Source organism: Myotis daubentonii, chromosome 3 (assembly GCF_963259705.1).
Source record: "Myotis daubentonii chromosome 3, mMyoDau2.1, whole genome shotgun sequence".
NCBI classification, from domain to species: domain Eukaryota; kingdom Metazoa; phylum Chordata; class Mammalia; order Chiroptera; family Vespertilionidae; genus Myotis; species Myotis daubentonii.
The window spans coordinates 58,808,936-58,832,892 of record NC_081842.1 but is presented as its reverse complement, the minus strand read 5'-3'; the positions used below and the strand labels follow the sequence as shown (position 1 = coordinate 58,832,892).

The following is a 23,957-nucleotide window of genomic DNA, read 5'->3' as shown; positions in this document are numbered from 1 at the left end:
GAACTAATATAAATTCAAAGTAAACATCATTACATAAAAGGGTACGGTCTTTTTTTTTTTTTTTTTTTTAGTTTTATTCATTTCAAACGGGCCATAGTTTGCCCATGGCTGGTCCAGGGCCATCTCCGACTCCTGCCCCGACTAGGAGACAGTACTTGCAAGGTCCTCAGCAGTCCAAGAGACACTTCTCCAGCCTGATGCACTGGTAGCGTTTGAATGAAAATCGCTCCCTCTCACTGGAAACACTCTTATTATGGGTCAAGGATGCACACACTCCTAGCCTCTCTTCCACATTTCTGGACTCCTCAGGGTGTTCCTACCTGCTAGATGTCATTATGATCTAGCCCCCCACTTTTCAACTATTTTCATCTCATGGCACACATAAACCAATTACTAAAATTCTGTGGCACACAAAAAATATTATATTTTTTGCCAATCTGACAAAAAAATAAAAGGTATAATTTTGATTCATTCACACCAGACGGCTATTGTTGTGTTGGCTGTTGTCATATTTTTACTTGACAATCTAAGGGAAGAGAGGTCAATGTCCCTGACTAAATAGTCAGGTATTGCATGTTTTAAAAATTCTTGTGGCACACTGGTAGAAAATCACTGATCCAGCCGGTTGCTCATGCCATCTGTCATCCCACATCCTTCATCCAGTCCTGCAGCTGTGCCTTCAGTATGGATTTGGGATCCTACCTTTTCTCAGAAGGTCCTCCTCTGCCAGCACCCTGGTCTCAGCCACTCCCATCTCCCACCTGGGACAACACAGTAGCCCCTTGGAGGTCTCCCTGCCTCTTCTCTAGCTGCCACACAACAGCCGGTGGTTCTGTACACGTACAACACAATGGCATGCCCTCTTCTCACACCTCCAAGGTTATCCCCCATCATCCCTAGGCCTCAGGTTACACCTCACCTCCCATACACCCTCCCTGAGCCCCTCCTAATTTGTTCCATTCTGTGAACACCTCTGTATTCCTTCCAAGAGCACTCTTTCCTGTGTCCTAACTCCTCTGTCCCACAGCTTCCTGAGCTCAGAGAGGGCAGAACTGTGTCCATCTGTTAAATCCATCCCAAGTGCATGGCACCTTGTAAATGTTACATAAAAAACCTGTGAATGTACTGTCCTCCCCTCCGGCCCCCATTTCTAGACATACAATATTATCAGATCGGGGAACAAACTGCAAAGGAAGGAAAACAAGGTAAAATTCAGACAGTTAATTCCCAAATGGACCCCAAATGTTCTAAAGATCCACAGTTTGATGAGCCATTTTGCTTCCTTGTCAAATGTCCTGTTGAGGCAAAAATAAAGCTGCAGGAAATCTTGTGACACAAAGTTGCTGATTGCCCCTGTGGCTTGTGTGTGTGGCAGATGAGCCCTGGGTTTAGGGACCCGTGTTCATCCAAATACCTGGATGGCCTTGCCCTGGGGCCCAGATGAAAGTTAAGAATTTGAGAGGATGACTCATCAAATCTGGGGTTGCTGTTTACAGCCAAAGGCAGTTACCTAAGAGCAGGGAGGAGTTTTTTCCTGAAACGAAACCGAAAGAGGCAAAGTTAACTGCTTGAGCTGGGGTAGGACTAGCAGTCCCGCCCTGAACAGGGCTGAGGATGGCTGCGCCCGGCTACTTCCCGCTGCTGGTCGAAGGGTCCTGGGGTCCCGATCCCCCGAAGAGCTTGATCACCAAGTTGCAGTTGTACTTCCAGAGCCAGAAGAGATCGGGAGGCGGGGAGTGTGAGGTCCGACAGGAACCAGGCAGCCCGGCCCGCTTCCTAGTGCTCTTCCACCCGCTTGACGGTGAGGGGCGCCGGAGCGGGGGTGAGAGGAGACCATGGGCTCTCCCTGTGGGGACACTTGGACTGGGGCGCGCAGCGGGACCGGCTCCAGCAGCAGCAGTTGGCGGTGGGCGGGTTGGAGAATGCACCAGAAATGCGAGGGGTCGCTGCCTTCCTCTGCCCCGCGCTTCTAGGAACTTAGTGGTGCTGCCTCTGCCTGGAGGTGGCGGGTGGGGGCAGAACCGCGCCAGGGAGAACCAAAAGGCGCTGAGAGCCCGGGTACTCGCCTCATTTCACAAGGCTACATAGTGCGTTAATGTATTAATACACAGAGTGCTAATGGCAGAGTTGCATCTCTTGCTCTTTTGGTCTTCTGCTTATTAAGGCAGCAGTTCTAGAACTCCCAAGGTTTATGGGAAAATGATTTTAAGAGAAGAGAAAGTTTCCAGGGATGAAAGTCCAACTATACGTTAGGGAGATAAATTTGGTTGAAAATAGGCACATTGGTTTCTGTTGGGAGAGACCATGAAAATCAGACCTTTGATGGTATCTACGTGCAGTTATTCTGAGTGAGGACAAGTGAGTCCTTAAACAATGAACGTCAGTGTGGTGCTGGAAGAGACATATTGTGTGCTGTTGTGGATTTGGTAACTGATTCTCTGGGAATGGGCAGTGCAATTGAGAGGGAAGGAGGGAGAGCCCCTCTTCTTCTGTTAATATTTAGGGGAGGGGAGAGGAAGGAAAGGGGCTAAGCAATGGGAGGAGCCATGAGATTTCCCCATGTATTGTGGAGCTTCCCAGTGGTTCTAAGGTCACCTGGGCAGGGGCAGAGGCCTGCTTAAAATCACATTGCCTGGGTGACAGAGAGAGAGTTATTGGAGGGAGATGACAGCTTGCTCCTGATCACCACTGTCTTTGTTGGTCGTTGGCTGGTACCTGTCACTCGGTTTCAGGCTGGTCCTCAGACTGGCTTGAAGGAGGTTGAGAGTTTTGAGCTTTTGAGGGGGAAGTTCCCTACTTACAGGCAGTTGTGCAGCTGAGTTCTCTCCTCCCGCTTGCTTTTGCTGTTGAAGAAATGGGGAGTCCCTGGCTGGTGGGTTCAGTGGTTAGAGTATTGGCCAGTGCACTGAAGGGTTGCAGGTTCAATCCCAGGTGGATGTGTCTCTCTCACATCGAAGTTTCTCTCTCTCTCTCTTGCTCTCTCTCTCTCTCTCCCATCCACCTCCTTTCCACTCTCTAAAAATCAATGGAATAAATATCCTCTGGTGAGGATTAACAACAATAACAACAACAACCACAACAAACACACACAAAAAAGAAAGGGGGAGGACGAATATCAAACATCTGCTTGCTTATGACAACCACCAGGTCCTTTAGGGGGAAGCATGTGACCAGACACTCCTGGAGCACACACTTTTTCCATTGGAATCTCCCAGGAGAGGATGTGGACAACTCCTAATCCCGCTTTCCTTCCCTGGATTTGAGAAGCGTTTGGGCCAGAGGAGAGGCAAGGAGGCTTACAAGGCCATGAGAGCAATTGGAAAGCTTTAAGCAAGGATCCAGGTAGGAAAGATTAAACCCAGCGAGGAAGGGGTACACAGAGGAGTGTGAAAGAAGGGAGGCAGGCAGGGGGCAGGAGACAGGAGACCTGCTGGGCCCAGAGCTTTATGGAAACAGGTACACAGTTTTGCAAGGATTAATTTCACTAAGGAATGCACAGAATTGCAGCTATATGATATAAGGCATTTCCTCAAGGGATGTTACCACTTTGATTCCAGCTGTTAGCATCACCAAGATTCTGGCCCTTAGCAACTCTTCTTTCTTCTCTAGTATCTCATTAACCCTCAGCAGGTTAAACAGACACAGCCCAGCTCTGTCCTAGAGACTCAGGAACCCTGAGTGTGGGTGGGTGAGGGCATCAGCACTTTGAACCAGCACCCTCGGTTTCTCTGAGGCACTAAAGTTTGAGAATGCTACTTGTTGATGTCCCTGGATGAACAAAATGGGAGCCCATTATAGGAAATACACACAGCATAGAAATACAACCAGTGCAAAATATAATTCTGTGATGATATCATTCTGTTCTAGCCCTCACATTAGAACCTATTTCAGTCTCCTGCCAGGCTTCTTCCTTCACCTGTTCTAGCCCAGGACCCCTTCTCCCACCCCCAGGCTGCTCCTATGGCTCCTTTGTGTTACCCTCAGCACAGACATCTCATAATCCCTGTAACTGATGCCCTTTTATGGTCAAAGTTCTTGGGGAGTGGAAAGTCCCAGTCAGTTTCGGTTTCCTATCAGAAGCAGCTTTCTCAGCAGCAAGTTGCCAGGCAATTTGCTAACAATGAATGACCTGCCCTGGCAGTCCTAGGGCAGGAGATCTTGTCTTTACAGGGAGACCCATCCCCTCCACACCAGGAAGTGGCCTCAGCAGGTGCAGTCTTGTCGTGAAACATGCCTTTAGTCATATAATTCACATAATCAGGCTGAGCTCATCAGCATTTCTCTGTGGAAATGACTGTAGAGCAACCGGAACTATTGAGAAGCTGCATCTTACTTTTATACAGTTCATTGAATTTCTGAAAAGTTGAGTGTAAATTGACTTGGGAGATTTTTGGATGTGTACATTTATCATCCTCTCTGGTCATAATTTAGCTCCTGATTATTGTTGGTCTCTTTGGGGTAAGGAAACCCATTAATAAAAGTAAGTGTGGATGGTTTGAGATTAGTGCAGGAAGGACATAGGTCAGGGTGGCTGGACATCAGAGATTCAGCCTTATTCCTCCCAGATTCAGGTTTTCCTTGTTGAGGAGCACTTACTGATCTTGCTACCCTCTGTCCTCTTGAAGTACTGATGCCCATGCATATTGCACACAGAACAGGATGGCACATTTATTTATTTATTTTTATTTATTTTTAATTTATTTTTAATTTTTTAATTCTTTTTTTATTGATTAAGCTATTACATATGTGTCCTTATCCCCACGTTACCCACTACCCCCCGCCCCCGCTCGTGCCCTCCCCTCTCCCCCCCCATTGTCCGTGTCCATTGGTTAGGCGTATATGCTTGCATATAAGTCCTTTGATTGATGTTTCCCCCTTACCCCCAACCTCCCCTACCTTCCCTCCAAGGCCCCACAGTCCAATCAATGCCTCTCCGTCTCTGGATCAGTCCTTGTTCATCAGTTTATGTTGTTCATTATATTCCACAAATGAGTGAGATCATGTGGTATTTATCCGCTCTCCAGTTCCATCCATGCTGTGGCAAATGGTAAGAGTTCCTTTTTCTTCTTCCTCTTCTTAAAGGATACCTTTCAGCATTTCATATAATGCTGGTTTGGTGGTGATGAACTCCTTTAGCTTTTTCTTATCTGTGAAGCTTTTTATCTGACCTTCAATTCTGAATGATAGCTTTGCTGGATAAAGTAATCTTGGTTGTAGGTTCTTGGTATTCATCACTTTGAATATTTATTGCCACTCTCTTCTGGCCTGCATGGTTTCTGTTGAGAAATCAGCTGACAGTCGTATGGGTACTCCCTTGTAGGTAACTGACTGTCTTTCTCTTGCTGCTTTTAAGATTCTCTCTTTGTGTTTTGCTCTTGGCATTTTAATTATGACGTGTCTTGGTGTTGTCCTCTTTGGATTCCTTTTGTTTGGGGTTCTCTGCACATCCTGGACTTGTAAGTCTATTTCTTTCACCAGGTACGGGAAGTTTTCTGTCATTATTTCTTCAAATAGGTTTTCAATATCTTGCCCTCTCTCTTCTTCTGGTACCTCTATAATTCTGATGTTGGTACGCTTGAAGTTGTCTCAGAGGCTCCTTACACTATCTTCATATTTTTGGAATCTTTTTTCTTTTTCGGTTGGGTATTTTTTTTTTCTTTGTATTTCAAATATTTGACTTGATTCTTGGGATCCTCTTGTCTGCTGTTTGATCTCTGTATATTATTCTTTATTTCAGTCAATGTATGCTTAATTTCTAGTTGGTCTTTTTTCATATCCTCCAGGGTCTCACTAAATTTACCGGTGGTTTCCAGAAAATTCTTGAAAAACCTTATAAACGTGGTTTTGAACTCTATATCCAGTCGTTTGCTTTCCTCCATTTCTGTCATTTGTGACCTGTTTCTTTGTCTCCGCATTTTTTATGCTTCCGTGTTGGTAGAGTGGTTTTGTGTGCTAGGTGTCCTGTAGGGCTCAGTGGCTAAGCCTCCCCAGTTACCTGAGGTGGACACTCTTGGTGTACCCCCTTGTGGGCTTTGTGCACAGTCTTGTTGTAGTTAAGCCTTGATTGTTGTAGGATCACTGGGAGGGATTGACCTCCAGGCCAAATGGCAGTGAGAATCAGCTGTGTCTGCAGTGGGAGAACTTCTGTGCAGAAGACACCCTTCTGGGGCAAGACTTGCTTCAGTGGGGCTTTGGTGCTCACTGAGTCTGCCCCCTGAGTGTGTCCCTTATGGATCTGAGGAGTTGTAATCCAGATGGTCCCCCTCTGACCACTGGGTACACTGGCTCTTGGATCTAAGGAGGTGCTAATTTAGCCTCTTCCTGAGGTTACCCAGCAGGAGCTACGAAGAGAACTTCAGATTCCCCTTCCTTTTTTGGAGTTTGGAGGTGTCCTGATGAGCCCCAGCTGTGAAGCAGTGCAAGCTGCTGTGGGGCCTTAGGCCTTCTCTTGGAAGTTCTGGGTCTGTCTGGCCCAGCTGCAATTTGTTAGGTTATTTTCAGGTTGCAAAGGGCCGGGGCATTCATATGCAAAAGCCTCTGCCACAGCCTGGGTGGGGCAGGCTCTCAGGGAATCAAAGGGCAGAGCAAGCAGCTATGGCGGATCCTCAGCCCTGCCCTAAGGGGCTGCCGTCTTGGTGTCCCGGTAATTTAATTGCTGCAAGCACCTCTGAGGGAAAGCCGCCCTCAAGTTCAGAGTTCTGCCTGCTGCCAGACAGTCCAGTTTCTCCCTGTATGAGTCCTGGGTCCCCAGAGACTTCCTGGAACCAGAGTTCAGAGCAGTCAGGAGCTTGTGACTCCCTCCCGATTCAAAAAGACAGCTGCGTCCTCAGGTACCAGCCCCTTTCCGTGCTCGAGCCTCTGTACCTCTGTACTTTACTTCCGCAGCTCCTCTGGCTCTCAGTGTGCATTTCTTTCCTTCTAGTTGTAGAATTTCCACTCAGCCAGCCTTCCTGTAGTTCTGGATGATGTCCGTTTTGTCTTTTTGTTGTATTTTTGAAGTTGTTGTGGGAGTCAGCAATTTCCCGGTGTTTACCTATGCAGCCATCTTAGTTTCTCACATTTATTTATTTTTAAATTATTTTTAATAGATTTCAGAGAGGAAGGGAAGAAAGATAGAAATATTAATGATGAGGGAGAATCATTGTTTGGCTGCCTCTTGCATGCCTCCTATGTGGGATAGAGACCAAAACCCAGTCATGTGCCCTGGCCGGGAATCAAACTATGACCTCTTTGTTCATAGGTTGAAGCTCAACCACTGAGCATACCAGCTGAGCCAGGCTGACATTTTTATTTTATAATTTAATTTAATTGGTTTAGTTTACTCTTACCCATGGATATTTTCTTGCATTGATTGGAAGGTATAGGGGAAAAAGGAAGAGAGAGAAAAAGAAACATTGGTGTGAGAGAGACACAGCAATTGGTTTCCTTCTGCACTCGCCCTGTTTGGGGCCAGGGGATGGAACCTGAAACCCAGGTATGTGCCCTTGACCAGGAATCAAACCCCTGGCCCTTCCATGGGAGGGTCGACACTCTTACCATTGAGCAACACAGGCCAGGGCCAGGCTGGCACATTTAAATGTGTGGCCCTAGCCAGGCCCGGATTCCATCGATTCCCGTCCAGGGCACATGCCCCAGTTTGTGGGCTCCATCCCCATTAGGGAGCATGCAGGAGGCAGCTGATCAATGATTCTCTCTCATCATTGATGTTTCCCCCCCCCCTCTCTCTTTCTCTCTCTCTCTCCCTCTCTTCCTCTCTGATATCAATAAAGAAATAAGTGTCTGGATAGGACTCTACCAAAGTCTAGGGAATAATAAAAGGAAGGTATCATAGCGGTCCATGGACAGCCTGACTTACAAAACTGAGCTTCCTCTCTGGCACCGGGTTCTTATGCAGCCCTTACGGAAGCTTGGGGCAGCCCCTTAGGAGTCTCTGTGAAGACATCTTTCCTCCCATCAAGAGTGAAATTTGAGTCTTATATTATTTCTGGGGGTCTGTTTCATTCTATTGGCATCCTATCCTTCTATGGGTGGTTGAGGTGGGAAAGCTAGTTAAGCCCCCCCCCCCCCTTTTTTTTTGAAAGATTCCGACTTGTATCCTTCGCCTCATCACGCCAACCATATCAGAATACAACATGGTAACCCAACATTCATGGCAGGGCTACAACAGTGAACAGTAGGGAACTCTCAAAGGCTCCCCTTCATCCTGACATTTTTGCACCATCTGACTATGTCGACTACATCTTCTCATCTACACTCACTCCCTATTCTCCACACTCTGAGATACACTAACTTTGCCTTTCTTTCTCTGCCTGCCTCTTATAATTATAACTTACATTTGCATACCTCTTGTGTGTGTTACAAAAGTCATTCACAGACCACCGGTTTGAATGAGAAAACAGATTTAAGAAAACTTCAGATAGTTTCTCAATGTCACTCATCTAGAGTTGGAATTCAGATCAAGGTTTTTTGAATGCTTATGTTCATTGTTCAGTTTTTTTCACTACAGCCCAGCTGCCTGGTGTGCGATTTTGTGTTTAAATCTCTCCATCCATTTATTCCTTTTCCTTTTCCTATCAGATGTGAGGCTTTTATCTTCACAAGTTAAAAGAATTGATTGAAAAACTTTTTAACTAGGCTCCTGGCCATTCTGCTCTTGGTTACCCGAGTCACCTTCCTAAAACATGGCTTTTATCATGCCATGTCCCAGCACCCAATGTACACAGGCTCACCGTGACGGATTTTGTAATAATTTCATTTACTGTACAATATATATTGCTCTCTTTCTGAGTGCCCACTGAGCATCAGGTACTATACTACATTCTTTATGTTTCTTCAGTTGAATCCACGTAACACCCATATAATACAATCTTTATTAATTGCTTATTATACAAGGAGACTGAGGCTCCGGAAATACTTAAGGTTAAAAAAATAAGTTTAAAGATAGAATTCAAATCCATGTCTGCTTGATAAACTTTTCCTTTTTTATTTTTTTACGAAAGGTCTCTCTTGGGGAAATGACTGAGTAATTGACTGATGATGACAAAGGCTTTGGAAATATGGAATAATTTTGTGAATAAAGATTGCTTGATGGTTCTCCTTCTTCTTCTTTTTTGATATTTCAGTTCGGCAGAATGTTTTGAAGAGAGAGAACCATGAATTAGCATTGCCAGGAAAAGGAACATTTAAGTTAACGGTCAAGTTGCTTCCAGACCCAAATGAAGTCCATGATGTCTGTAAGGAGAAAATTCCAGCAAAGGTTAGTAAAGGAGCAGGTAGACAGGAAGTAGGGTGTTCTCCCAAGGTGTGTGGGATGGGAAGCACAATGAGGAACACCTAGTGGAACAAAAAATATAAATCAAACTGCAGTGAGAAATGCAATTTACAGATGTGGTGGGACAGGTATGGAATAATGAAGGAGGAGGCACATTTTTTTTTCTTTTAGACACTTTCAGAAAAGTCAAGATTTGGGGGTTATAATAAGGGTGGTTTGAGATATAAAATTTTGGGTTGCTCTTAACCTGGAACTTGGTGTATTAGTTTTACTTTTACATTGTTTTGAGGAGATTGCGATCTATACTGCATGTACTAAGTATTTCCTAAAATGGTATAGTAATAGTATATTTACCTTGTTGGTTTGTTGGAGTGTTGTGAGGGTTGGATGAGACAACCTGTGTAACGCAAATGGTACAGTGTTCATGGGAAAGACTCAACAAATGTTAAATGGGGAAAAGATACAGATCTTACCCCATGCCCCGGACACTTGGTAATCACTGGGGTTTCTGTTATTTGTGACTAGTTTTTGCCAGTGATTTTTGTTCTGAGTAACTGGAGGTGACACCACATAAGGGGGGTCATTCAAAAGCATTATTGCTGTATTTTTTCACTATTGTGTCTGCTGACCTTATATCTCCAGGCTGGTGTCAGGCACATTTTCTTAATGTAAAGAAATTTGCATTATTGGCAATTTATGAATGCTACTTTATTGTTTGAATTTCAGGAATCCAAGGCCAAAGAACATGCCAAAGAACCAGGTAAGGTCTCAATTGAGATGACTGGCCTTCACGAGGCAGTTTTGCTTTGATTAAAGATGGCACTTGTAGACATACATCATCCTTATCCTCTTTACTTCACAAGGCAGGTTTTTCTCAACTTGGCGGTGCCTTGGGCTCATTCTCATTATACTCTCAGCCAGCTGTTCAGAGGGTGAACACTGGGGCAGCCACTTGAGCTCTAAAGGCTCAGGTCAGAAGGATGGAAACTGCTCTCTCTGTGGGGACTGGGAGATACCTTGCAATTGAGCGGAGGACTAAGAGGGCCTGGAGGAAGGTGATGAACTGACCTTTAGAGCCCACTTGTGCCCAAGCTGCCATCGAGAAGCAAGATGTATCAGTGGGTGCTGTTTGTGGCCAAGTCAGTTTCTGAGCACTGGGTCTGGGAAGTGCTGTCCTCAGGGGTCACTACAGGAAGGTGTGGGTCCTCTGTGGATGAAAGCTTGAGTGCTGGGTGCAGGATGGGGTGCAACCCTCCAGAGCAGCAGCTCCTCTCCTCCATCTGCTGTGAGAGAGCCCGACACCTAGTGGCTGTTGTGGAGTCTGTTGCTTAACTCGTGTCTGGGTGTTAGCCTGTGGCCCCTGACATTTACTAAAGAAGCCAGTACTCTCTACCCCACTTTTCTGGGCTAAGCATGGTGTTATAAAGGGGACGAAAAAGTGAAATATGTTGAATGGCTGAGCAAGAGAGATAAAGTGATGCATATCCAGATCTTCGGGAAAAGAAAATTCCAAAAAAATGTGTAAATATTTTCTTCTAAAGTAGAAATTGTCTTGAGAACATGTTTAGATTTTTGCAACTTTTTCTTTTTGAAAATGGCACTAGGATGAGAGCTTGGGTCATTGTCAGGGCCTTGGGTCCATTGTCAGAACTCTAGAAATTCATTGGAAAGGTAAGCAAAATGAGGATGGAGGGTGGTTACCTAGAAGGTTCCATATCTAAGAGATGAGGAGAGCAGAGGACATAGCACCATGAAGGCACTAGGCATGCCTGAAACCCAGAGCTTTAGGTTAAAGATTGACAGGCAGTGACAGAGCAGGGAAAGGCACACACCAATATCAGGGGGTATGAGCACTAAGCCAGTATCCGGTTTTAGGTCACGCTGAACTGGTTTGGGCCTCAAATGTGGAAACCAGCAAGTGGAAGAACTAGGAGAAGAGAGACGAACAAGAGCAGAGAAATTCTGGTCACTTGTGGTCAGAAAATTCTGTTTATTTCGAGTCTATATTTCAAGCCTGGACCCTCTTCTAAATCCCAGAGCTGCGTCTGACCTTTCTGTTGAAAAATATGTTAGAGCCAATGTGTCTGAAGCCATGTGTGTCATCTACCTCCAAACCAGTGCCTTCTTCTGTCTATTTTATTTCTCTTCAAGTGCATAACCAGTTTGCCCATCACCTTCTAGAAATTTGTCTTTTCTTTAAGCTTTCACATATGTTGGTCTCATTCATTCCTCCCTCACCCCAGGTCCCCATTATCACTTTACAAATCCAGCATGGCAGGAATACCCTGCTTGTTCTCTCTGTACCTGATGCCCTTCTCCTTAAATCTTACCAGTCCTTTGTATTGCGGGATATCTGGTCATCTTCTTCACGGAAACCTTCCCTGGCTCACCTTACCACCAACTGTAAGATAAAGTCCAGACCCCATTCTTGATGAAGCTGACTTTTCTGGCCTCATTTCTTACATCTCTGTACATGAGAGCTCCTTAAGATTTTTGGTCAGATCACCATTTCCTAAATAGTTTGGCGCAACATGATACTCTGCTTGTATTCTGTTGCTCACAGTACTCTCTACCCCACTTTTCTCTACCTAAATCCGATAGACCCTTCAAAATTACTCAGATTCCTCCTCTTCTCTAAACCCTTTCCAAGCCAGCCAATCCCTTTATCTCTTTTTCTTGGAATCCTGACTTAATTGTTGGTGCTCTTTATATGGCAATGCCTCTCTTGTGATGAAGCTTCTAATAGTGGGGTGATAAAACTGTATTGCTAGCAAGGCTCTTATCATTCACTCAGTCCAATATTCTCATTTGTAAATTGAGAGATGTTCCCAAGGTCACATGGCTAAAGAGTGGCAGAGTCAGGGGTTGAACTCATAAGGCCTCACCTCCAGCCCAGTACTCATTCTGATTTTTCATTCATGACTCATTGAATGCTAGTTTATGTTGCTATTGAATCCTCAAGCTATTTTTTATTTGGCATTAGTGTGTGTGTGTGTGTGTGTGTGTGTATTTGTTGGGGTGATCTAACAGTTGTAACAAGTCCCCAGATTACAGTGCAGCGTAGTTGGCAGCTAGGGTCGTGGGTGGGGTCTAGACTACTTTATGCAGTCATTTGGGAATCCACGCCCCTTTGATACATGGCCTGAAAGGTCACTGCAAGAGAGAATGGAGATCCATATGAAGGAGGCACGTATTGGTCATGCTTGGAAGTTGAATTCACCCCTTCTTCCCATATTCCATTAGCCACACGAACTCTACTATAGGAACTTAACTGTAGGAAGTCTGGCCAATATTTCCCAGAAAGAAAACAAAGTGGATTTGATAAGCACATGACATTTTACTCTGCCATAATAAACATTTACAAATGTCATTTTCTTTTCTTTTTTTTTCTTGAATACCTCCATTATAAAATAAGTTCCTTATCCAATGTTTTTTGTATGTACCCTCTCCACATATCCAGTACGTTTAACATGCCAAGGGCTCTAACTGTATAGTTGTGCAAAGAATGTCTAAAGATACTATTATACCCATCATGCTTCACTGCAATGGATTAAGCCTAGAGTGAGACTGACCTTATGCATATGTGTAACTCACTTATGGTCAACAATGGGGAGGAACAAGCTGGCTGGAGTGATTGCTATTCACTGAGTTTGATGTACATGTATAGCCTCTAGGCCATTTTACCATCTCTGTGTATCCCCTAGTCATTCAGTGCAAGCATCTTTTTTTCTCTTCAGTGATGGGAAGTACTGCTTTTCAGAGCGTAAAGAGTTAGATGATGCTCATGTTTGGCATCATCAGATATTCTTGCTTTCCTCTAGTGGTCCAAGCATTAAATCTCCAATTCAACAGACACTCATTGAGACTCAAGTATATACCATGTGCTAGCAATACCAGAATGCATAAACATGTTCCTTACCTTTGAGAAACTGAGTTCAATAATTATACTATGGTGCTGTGATAGAAGTATATGTTAGCAGAAAGAGGTGTAATAAAATTGAACATCAACATCACAATTCATTTAAGCTAAAAGCCCTCTAAGATCTGTTTTTATTTGAGATAGCTAAGAGGTTGGGAAGGAAAGAGGGCAGTGTCTTATGATAATTTAATTTGCTGAAAACATGGTAGATAAATATAACATCTTTACCTCTTTTGTATCCCTAAAATCAGATGCATCAGAAGATACAAAAATCTCTCTCAACAAAAGATCAGAAAAAATGGAAGATATCCCAAAGGAATGTGAAAATATTCCGTCTTTGGTTGCATTTGAAAATCTCAAAGCACATGTGACTGATATAATGCTAACCTTGTTGGTGGAGAACATAAGTGGCCTGTCCAGTGCTGATTTTGAAGTGGAAGTAATACGAGATTTTGATGTTGGCGTAGTTACCTTTCAAAAATACATAGGTAAGATGGACTGACCCTTCATGTTCTGTCTTCTTTGCACAGCACTTTTGGGATTTGGGACACCCAGCTAATGGAATGACTCTGAAAGTTTGATTCTTGTTAGTAGCTGGTAAGAGAGGACACCAAGTTAATATAGATCATTTTTTATTTGAAAGAGAAGCAATTATGTTGTGAATTCAAATTATGGCATGTTTAATGAATTAAATTTATTGTATGAGTTTTGTGTGTATATGTGTGTATGTGTGTGTGTAAGAGAGAGAGAGAGAGAGAGAGAGAGAGAGAGAGAGAGAGAGAGAGAACACCTAAATGAAAATCTAATGAAGTCCATGGATCTTAAAGTGATTCTGAGCACAGGAGTGAGCGTTTTCACGCGCTACCACATTGAGAGAAGTAAATATGGATCTGTGTTACCAAATTGGACTTGAAGGTAATAATTATAATACTAGCAAACATTCAAATGCTGTTAGTGTAAGTCAGGTACTATGCTAAGCTCTTTACATGTATTACTTCATTTGTTCCGTTCAATAACCTTTTGAGATTATTATTATTTCCCATTTTACACCTGAGGAGACAGAGGTGCAGAGATGCTAATAAATGAATAACTGGATTTGAACCCTGGCAGCAGACCTCTATAAGCCTGTTCTGTTATCCCCTTTCCCATATATCTTCTCAGTGTTTTCAGGGTCATCTACTTATGCACGGAGAGTAAGTGCATGTGATGCAGAAAATGAGTGCTCTTTGAGGTCTGTGGGAGGAGTCTATGAGTTGGAAGAGCCATCTCCAGAAAAACGGGGACATTTTCCAATTCCAAGTCCTCACTGTTCCATAGCTGAGGCAGTGGAATGGTTAATTAAGAGCACAGGTCATGCCCTGGCAGGTGGCTCCATTGGTTAGAATGTTATCCCATGCACCAAAAGGTTCTGGGTTTGATGCTGATGTTTTTCTCTCACATTGATGTTTCTCTCACTCTCTCCCTTCCTTTCTCTCTCAAATCAACAAAAACATATCTTGGGTGAGAATAAAAAAGAAAGAGCAAGGTCATGATGTCAAAATTCTAGCTTCCACATTTAAGTAATTATCTGAGGTTGGCCAAGTTCCTATCCTCTGTGTGCTTTGCTTTCTTCACCTATAAAATGGGGTTAAGAATATCTACCTTATTCAGTTTCTGTGAGAATTAAAGAAATAATGTTTGAAAAGCTCTTCACATCATTCCTGGTAAGGATATATTAAGGACTCAATAAGGGAGCTATTCTACTTTCAAGTTTATGATTATTTCTCATAAAGGAGTAACTAGATGGATCTGCTTTTGTTTATTGAGCAAAAATTTTGAATGCCTACTATGTGCACATGTCTAGGTGCTGTAGTAGTAATATGAGATGTTGATGTTGCTGAGATGAATAATTCTTGGTCCCTGCTTTTGGGGAACTCCTACGGGGCAGGGTGGAAAACAATACACAAATGAACAGTGAAGATCAAGAGGAGAAGTTGCCTCCTTGGGTGTGAACAGCAGGCTGCGGGGAATGGGAGGAAAGGGAGCCCAAACAAGGCAGCATGGCTTTGCCCTGCCTCCGTCCTTCTATGAAGCTTAGACTCCTGATAGCAGTACCAGGCTATCAGGTCCCCAATATACTATGTTCAATGTCACTGCTGTTCCCTCTGCCTGAAATGCTTCCTCCCTTATCTATCTGGTAAACTCTTCTTCATCCTTCAAAACTCAGACTGGTGACTACTTACTCTGGGAATCCTTGTCTGAGTGCCAATATTAGTCTTCTGGCCCCAATTGAAACCACAATAGATCACTTGTTTGCTTTCAAGAGTTCCTCCCTCCTGGAAGGTGAATGTTCAAGAACTTGTATTCAACTCCCTCCCCAGCTCCTAGTACAGTGCCTGACACAATGTGGGCCCAGCATCAATATTTATGTATTTGAAAGAGATAATTGGGTTGAGTTCTGAAGGAGGAATAGGACCAAGATAAAAAATTGGAGGAGGGCATTTCAAGCACAGGAAACCAAATAAACAAAGACAAAGCAGAATGGTTTTCAAAATAATGACTAGTTTCTGTGGCAGTATGAAAATAAAATGAATGACATGGAATAACCAGAGGTGATACTTAGAAATTACTTTGGAGTCAAATAGCAAAGGACATATTTCACCTAGCTGAGGAGTGTGAACTCATGCCTGCAGGTAATGGGGAGCCACTGAAAGACTTGAGAAAAGGATGAAATGAGGAGATTTGAATAGTAGAGAGTACTCAGGTGGTTAGATCTAGGAGGGTTGGAGTGGGCTGTGAGTTGAGGTAGGAACACACCTCTGTGGTAAGACATTCATAGATGCCTCATTGTTCAGAGACTGGGAATTTTGGGCAAGTAAATTCGTATTTAGGAATTAAAATCTTGCACCTAAAAATTGAGTTCTTAGTTCCGCTCTTTATCTCTACTAATTCAGACAGTTTTTTGTATACTATAAAGATATAATTTTCTGATTAATTAATTTCGGTTTGCAGATGCCATGAAATTTGTTGAAGATTGTGTCATGCACCATTCAGTGACACGACTTCAGCTTTCTCCAAGACTTCTGGAAGCGACAAAAACAATCAGGGTTGAAAACCTGCCACCTGGTGTTGATGCCTATAATTTGAAATGTTTATTTGAAAATCCTCAAAATGGAGGGGGAAGAGTTGTCAGTATTGAATGTTTTCCTGAAGAGAGTTCAGCTCTGATAGAATTTTTTGACAGAAAAGGTAATGTCTATTAGCCTGATTTTGTACACCTTACCTGGCATAATTTAAATATGTTAACAGATCTTATTATTATAGTTACCAGTTAAATTCTGATGTATTTTATTTTTATTCATATATTTCCTTGGTAATCCAGTTAGGAATCCTGTTCATCTGGGATATGATACTTAATGTGTCCAGTGATTCAAACATTAAAGAAGTAATGTCACTTTGTTGAAAGATATAAAGTTTTTCTTATAAGTCTCTACCTATGATAACTGAAAAATATATAATTCTTAGAATCCTGGAAATACTGTGTTAAAAAAGCGATTATCTGCTTTTTAACTGTACACTTGCAGAAATTCTCAAGTTAATTTCAACAAGTTTAGATAAGGAAATACTCAGAAACGCACATGCTCCTAGAAAGTATCACTACGTCCCCTTTCACCTGTCAGGGTCATCATTCAGAAGTTAACAGGGGCGATTTCACATGATCAGTGGGTGCAGTGACCCTGTGAAAACCATGTCCAGCTGAACCTCAGGGAAGCACTCCTGAGGGTTTTGTAGACATAAATTGCCAGTTCTCTGAGACACTTGCAAAGCCTGCTTGGAGATTGCATTCATGTTCAGAGGTCAAGGCTGAGGAATTAGGGAACCTGACTTCCTAGGGAAAGAAGAAACTTCGTGTTTGGGATTAAATGGGGGAGCATGAGGTAGGATCATGTGATATGCCACCCACTTAAGATAAATATCTATATGGGGTATTTGGAAGAACCTTCTTCAGCTTTTATAAGTTGGAGAAGATGGGGTGAAGGTATGTTTTAGCTTAAAATAGAATGAAAGACCTAGTGTTCCTTGGGCAAAGGTAGAGCTACATAAAGCTGTCTACTCTAGAACTTAGCTCCCAACCAATGGTGGCAGTTGACAACTTTGGGGCTTTTGAACATCCTGAGGGCATGGGGCAGTGGGGTGTGTCTTCAGAATGCCTAGTTATGGGGTACCACTAATAATAGGAAGTATTTAATTAAGGCTTATTTTATTTTAAAAAATTTTTATTGTTTTAAGTGTTACATATAGTACTACATATGTCTCTTTTTCCCCCCCATTGACCTCCCCCCACCTACCCCATCCCCCAGCACATGCCCTCATCCTGCTAGTGTCTGTGTCTATTGATTATGCTTATATGCATGCATACAAGTCCTTTGGTTGATCTCTTACACCCTTACCTCCGCCTTCCCACTGAAGTTTGACCATCTGTTTGATGCTTCTCTGTCTCTGTATCTATTTTTGTTCATCAGTTTATGTTGTTCATTATATGCCACAAATGAGTGAGATCATGTGATATTTATCTTTCTCTGACTGTCTTATTTTGCTTGGCATAATGTTCTCCAGTTCCATCCATGCTGTTGCAAATGATAAGAATTCCTTTTTTTTTTTTTTTTTTTATTTAACAGCATCATAGTATTCCATTGTGTAGATGTACCACAGTTTTCTAATCCACTAGTCTGCTGATGGGCACTTAAGCTGTTTCTAAATCTTAGCTATTGTAAATTGTGCTGCTATGAACATAGGCGTACATATATGCTTTTTGATTGGTGTTTCTGTTTTCTTGGGATATATTCCTAGAAGTGGGATTACTGGGTCAAATTTTTTGAGGAAACGCCATACTGTTTTCCACAGTGGCTGCACCAGTCTGCATTCCCACCAGCAGTGCATGAGAGTTCCTTGCCAGCACTTGTCATTTGTTGATTTGTTGATGATAGCCATTTTGACAGGTGTGATATGGTACCTCATTGTTGTTTTGATTTGCACCTCTGGGATGCTTAGTGACTTTGAGCATGTTTTCATATGTCTCTCAGCTTTCTGTATATCCTCTTTTTCAAAAAGTGTCTATTTAGGTCCTTTGCCCACTTTTTGATTGGATTGTTTATCTTCCTTTCGTTAAGTTGTATGAGTTCCCTATAAATTTTAAACCCTTATCAGAAATAACATTGGCAAATATGTTCTCCCATGCATTGAACTTTCTTGTTTTGTTGATGGTTTCTTTTGATGTGCAGAAGCTTTTTATTTTGATGTGGTCCCATTTGTTTATTTTCTCTTCGTTTCCATTGGCCTAGGAGCTGTATTTGTAAAGATATTGCTATGACATATCTGCTATTGGTAAAGATATTATTATGACATGTCTGCTGTTTTGCTGCCTATGTCTTCTTCTAAGATTTTCATGGTTTTTCATCTTACGTTTAAGTCCTTTATACATTTTGAGTTTATTTTTGTGTAAGTTGGTGATCTAGTTTCATTTTTTTTGCATGTATCTGTCCAACTTTTTCAACACCATTTATTGAAGAGACTGTCTTGACTCCATTGTATGCTCTTGCCTCCTTTGTCAAATATTAATTGAGCATAATGGCCTGGGTCGATTTCTGGGTTCTCTGTTCTTTTTTTAATTTTTTTTTTATTAAATCTTCATTGTTCAGATTATTACATTTGTTCCTATTTTTTCCCCCCCATAACTCCCCTCCACCCAGTTCCCACCCCAACCTCTGCCCTTACCCCCCCACTGTCCTCATCCATAGGTGCACAATTTTTGTCTAGTCTCTTCCCGCATCTCCCACACCCCTTTTCCCCCCAACAATAGTGAGTCCATTCCCTTTCTATGTCCCTGATTCTATTATAATCAACAGTTCATTCTGTTCATCAGATTATTTATTCACTTGATTCTTAGATTCACTTGTTGATAGATGCATATTTGTTGTTCATAATTTGTATCTTTACCTTTTTCTTCTTCTTCCTCTTCTTAAAGGATACCTTTCAGCATTTCATATAATACTGGTTTGGTGGTGATGAACTCCTTTAGCTTTTCCTTATCTGTGAAGCTCTTTATCTGACCTTCAATTCTGAATGATAGCTTTGCTGGATAAAGTAATCTTGGTTGTAGGTTATTGGCATTCATCACTTTGAATATTTCTTGCCACTCCCTTCTGGCCTGCAAAGTTTCTGTTGAGAAATCAGCTGACAGTCGTATGGGTATTCTCTTGTAGGTAACTGACTGTCTTTCTCTTGCTGCTTTTAAGAGTCTCTCTTTGTCTTTTGCTCTTGGCATTTTAATTATGATGTGTCTTGGTGTGGTCCTCTTTGGATTCCTTTTGTTTGGGGTTCTCTGTGCTTCCTGGACTTGTAAGTCTGTTTCTTTCATCAGGTAGGGGAAGTTTTCTGTCATTATTTCTTCAAATAGGTTTTCAATATCTTGCTCTCTCTCATCTTCTGGCACCCCTATAATTCTGATGTTGGTACGCTTGAAGCTGTCCCAGAGGCTCCTTACACTATCTTCGTATTTTCGGATTCTTTTTTCATTTTGCTTTTCTGGTTGGGTGTTTTTTGCTTCTTCGCATTTCAAATCTTTGCCTTGATTCTTGCGGTCCTCTGGTCTGCTGTTGGGAGTCTGTATAATATTCGTTATTTCAGTCCGTGTAAGCTTAATTTCTAGTTGGTTCTTTATCATAACATCGAGGGTCTCATTAGATTTCTTGTAGATCTCAATAACTTTATCGGCGGCTTCTAGACAGTTTTTGAGAGACCTTAAAAGTGTGGTTCTGAACTCAATATCCTCCATTGACAGTTTTGTCCTGTTTCTTTGTCTCCGCATTTTTTATGCTTTCTTGGTGCACCCCCTAGTGGTCTTTGTGCACAGACTTGTTGTAGTTAAGCATTGATTGTTGTAGTTAAGACTAGGGGGATTTGACCTCCAGGCCAACTGGCTGTGAGAATCAGCTGTGTCTGCAGTGGGAAAACTTCTGTCCTCTAGGGAGGTGCTAATCTAGCCTTTGCCTGAGGCTATCTGGCAAATGGCTCTGTTCAGGGCTTGGGCGGGGCGTGTCCCACAGGATCAACAGAGCAGGTGGAGGGAGCTGTTATGACTGCTCTCAGTCCCGTCCCCAGAGGCTCTGCCTCTCAGAGTCCCAGCAACCGCTGCAAACCTCGGAGAGAAAGCTGCCCTCGCGTTCCGACCGATGCCAGACAGTCCCGCTTCTCTCGTTTGAGTCTGGGTCCTTAGAGACTTGCCCAGAACTGGAGCTCAGAATCCAAGACTCCCTCCCGTTTGAAAATGACAACCGCGCCCTTAGCTACCAGCCCGCTCCGCATGTACCTCCGCACCTTTGTATTTTCTGCACTGCTCCTCCTCTGAGTCTCAGTATGCTGTTCTCTTTCCTTCTAGTTGAAGAATTTCCCCTCAGCCAGTCTTCCGTTCGGTCTTTTAATTGAATTTTTGAAGTGGTTGTTCGAGGCAGCTAACTCCGGTGTTTACCTATGCTGCCATCTTGGTTTCTCCCTCTGTTCTTATCTATTGGTCTATATGTCTGTTCTTGTGCCAGTATCAGGCAGTCTTGAGAACAGTGGCTTTGTAATACAGCTTGATATCTGGTATTTTGATCCCTCCAACATTGTTTTTCTTTCTCAAGATTGCTGTAGCTATTTGGGGTCTTTTTAAAATTCCAGATGAATTTTTGGAGAGTTCTAAATCTTTGAAGTATAAGTTTGGTATTTTAATGGGGATTGCATTGAATCTATAGATTGCTTTGGGTAGCATGGACATTATAATGATGTTGATTCTACCAGTTCATGAACACGGTATGTTCTTCCATTTGTTTATGTCTTCCTCTATCTCTTTTTTCAGCGTCCTGTGATTTCCTGAGTATAGGACCCTTACCTTCTTGGTTAAATTTATTCCCAGGTATCTTAATTTTTGTTGCAATGGTAAATGGGATTGTTTTTTTAGTTTTTCTTTCTGTGAATTCATTATTGGTGTATAAAAACGCCATAGATTTCTGGGCATTAATGTTGTATCCTGCTACATTGACAAATTCGTTTATTAAGTCTAGTAGTTTTTTGATAGAGTTTGTAGGGTTTTCAATGTACAATATCATGTCATCTGCAAATAAGGACAATTTTAATTCTCTTTTTCCAATTCGGATGCCTTTTATTTATTTTTCTTGTCTGATCACTATGTCTAGCACTTCCAGTACTATGTCAAACAGGAGTGGTGAGAGTGGGCATCCCTGTCTTGTTCCTGTTCTTAGGGGAAATGGTTTTAGTTTTTGCCCATTGAGTATGATATTGGCTGTAGGTTTGTCAAATAAGGCTTTCATTATGTTGAGGTATGATCCCTCTATTCCCACTTTGCTGAGGGTTTTTTTTTTTTTATCAAGAAAGGGTGTTGGATTCTGTCAAATGCATTTTCCGCATCAATTGATATGACTATGTAATTTTTGTCTCTCAATTTATTTATGTGATGTATCACATTTATTGATTTGTGGATATTGTACCAGTCTTGCATCCATGGAATAAATCCCACTTGGTTTTGGTGTATGATCTTGCTGGATCTAATTTACTAGAATTTTGTTGAGGTTTTTAACATCTATGCTCATCAGGGATAATGGCGTGTAATTGTCTTTCTTTGCAGTGTCTTGGGATTAGGGTAATGCTGGCTTGGTAGAAAGAACTTGGAAGTGGCCTTCCCCTTGAATATTTTAAATAGTCTGAGGAGGATAGGTTTTAGTTCTTCTTTGAATGTTTGATAAAACTCCCCTGTGAAGCCATTTGTTCCAGGGCTTTCGTTTGCTGGCGGTTTTTTAATTTCATCAGTAGTTATCAGCCTATTCAGGTTTTTTTTATTCTTTCTGATTGAGCTTGGAAGCTTGTATTTTTCTAGGAATATGTCCATTTTGTCAAGGTTGTCCAGTTTGTTGGAATAGAGTTGTTTGTAGTATTTTTTTACAAACCTTTATATGTCTGTTGGGTTGTTACTTAACCTCTTTCATTTCTGATTTTGTTTATTTGTGTCTTCTATCTCTGTTTCTTGGTGAGCCTGGCTAGAGGTTCATCAATCTTGTTTATCCTTTCAAAGAACCAGTTCTTGGTTTCATTGGTTTTTTGTATTTTTTTTTTTGTCTCTATGTTGTTTATTTCTGTTCCGATCTTTATAATTTCCTTCCTTCTGCTTACTCTGGGCCTTTCTTGTTGCTCTATTTCTAATTCTTAAAGTGACAGGATTAGATAATTTATTACCATTTTTTTTTTGTTTTTTTGAGGTAGGCTTGTAGAGCTATGAACATCCCTCTCAGGACTGCTTTCACTGTGTCCCATAGATTTTGGATTGTTGTGTTTTCATTGTCATTTGTTTCTAGGATGCTTTTTATTTCTTCTGTGATCTCTTTATGACCCAATCATTGTTTAATAGGATGCTATTTAGTGTCCAAGTGTTTGATTTTTTTTCTTTGTTTTTATTGTAATTGCTTTCTAATTTTCTGTCTTTGTGATCTGAGAAGATGCTTGTTATGATTTCTATTTTCTTGACTTTGAAGAGAGTTTTTCTGTGTCCTAATATGTGGTCTATCTTTGAAAATGTCCCATGTGCACTTGAGAAGAATGTATATTCTGTAGCTTTGGGGTGAAATGTTCTGAAGATGTCAATTAAGTCCATCTGATCTATTGAGTCATATAGGATTGCTGTTTCTTTGCTGATTTTTTGTTTAGAGGATTTATCCAGTGGTGTCAATGGGGTATTAAAGTTCCCTACTATGATTGTATTGCTGTCGATCTCTCCCTTGATATTTTCCAGAAGTTTTTTTTTTTTTTTATGTATCTGAGTGTTCCTGTATTGGGTGCATATATGTTTATCAGAGTTATGTCCTATTGTTGAATGCTCCCTTTAGTATTATGAAATGGCCCTTCTTATCTCTTGTTATGGCCTTCACTTTGAGGTCTATTTTGTCAGATATAAGTATTACTACCCCAGCTTTTTTCTTATATACATTTGCCTAAAATTTTTTTTTTCTATCCCTTCACTATCAGTCTGTGTGAGCCCTTGGTTCTGAGGTGGGTCTCTTATAGACAGAAAATATATGGGTTATGTTTTCTTATCCACTCAGCTACCCTATATCTTTTGATTAGAGAATTTAATCTAGTTACATTTGAGGTGGTTATTGATAGGTAATTGTTAGTTGCCATTTTTATTCTTTATGCATGTGTTCTTTGTTCCCTTTCTATTTCGTCTTTTTATAGCAGTCCCTTAAGCTATTCTTGCATTACTGGCTTGGTGGTAATAAACTCACTTAGTCCTTTTTTGTCTGTGAAGCTCCTGATTTCACCTTAAATTTTTATTGATAGCCTTGCTGGGTACAGTATTCTTGGATTCAGTCCCTTGCTTTGCATCATGTTGTATATTTCATTCCACTCCCTTATGGTCTGATGTGTTTCTGTTGAGAAATAAGTTGCTATTCTAATGGGAGATCCCTTGCTGGTAACTTTCTGTCTCTCTCTGGCAGCCTTTAGAATTCTTGCTTTGTTGTTGATGTTTGCCAATTTAATTATTATGTGTCTTGGTGTCAGCCTTTTTGGGTTCATCTTGTTTGGGGGTCTAGGTGTTTCTTGGACTTGTGCGGCGTTTTTCTTCCCAACATCAGGGAAGTTTTCTGTCATTATTTCTTCAAACAGGTTTTCTATTCCTTGCTCTGCTTCCTCTTAATCTGGCAACCCTATTATGTGGATGTTGTTTTATTTCATGTT

At 41.8% G+C, this 23,957-nt stretch overlaps 2 protein-coding genes across 3 annotated transcripts in view; both read left to right on the top strand.

The window, feature by feature from the left end:
• LOC132230338 (protein mono-ADP-ribosyltransferase PARP14-like) overlaps window positions 1-23,957 on the top strand; it is a 249,519-nt gene that overhangs the window by 86,300 nt on the left and 139,262 nt on the right. The window lies entirely within an intron of this gene.
• LOC132230337 (protein mono-ADP-ribosyltransferase PARP14-like) overlaps window positions 1,554-23,957 on the top strand; it is a 157,323-nt gene continuing 134,919 nt past the window's right edge. The window contains exons 1-5 of one of the 2 annotated variants that reach the window (XM_059687656.1): window positions 1,554-1,801; window positions 9,123-9,256; window positions 9,998-10,031; window positions 13,442-13,678; window positions 16,182-16,418. In XM_059687656.1, coding sequence (XP_059543639.1) covers window positions 1,615-1,801; window positions 9,123-9,256; window positions 9,998-10,031; window positions 13,442-13,678; window positions 16,182-16,418 — 829 coding nt within the window. In that variant the 5' untranslated portion in view covers window positions 1,554-1,614. The remainder of the gene's footprint in view (window positions 1,802-9,122; window positions 9,257-9,997; window positions 10,032-13,441; window positions 13,679-16,181; window positions 16,419-23,957) is intronic. The other variant, XM_059687655.1, reaches the window with a different exon arrangement.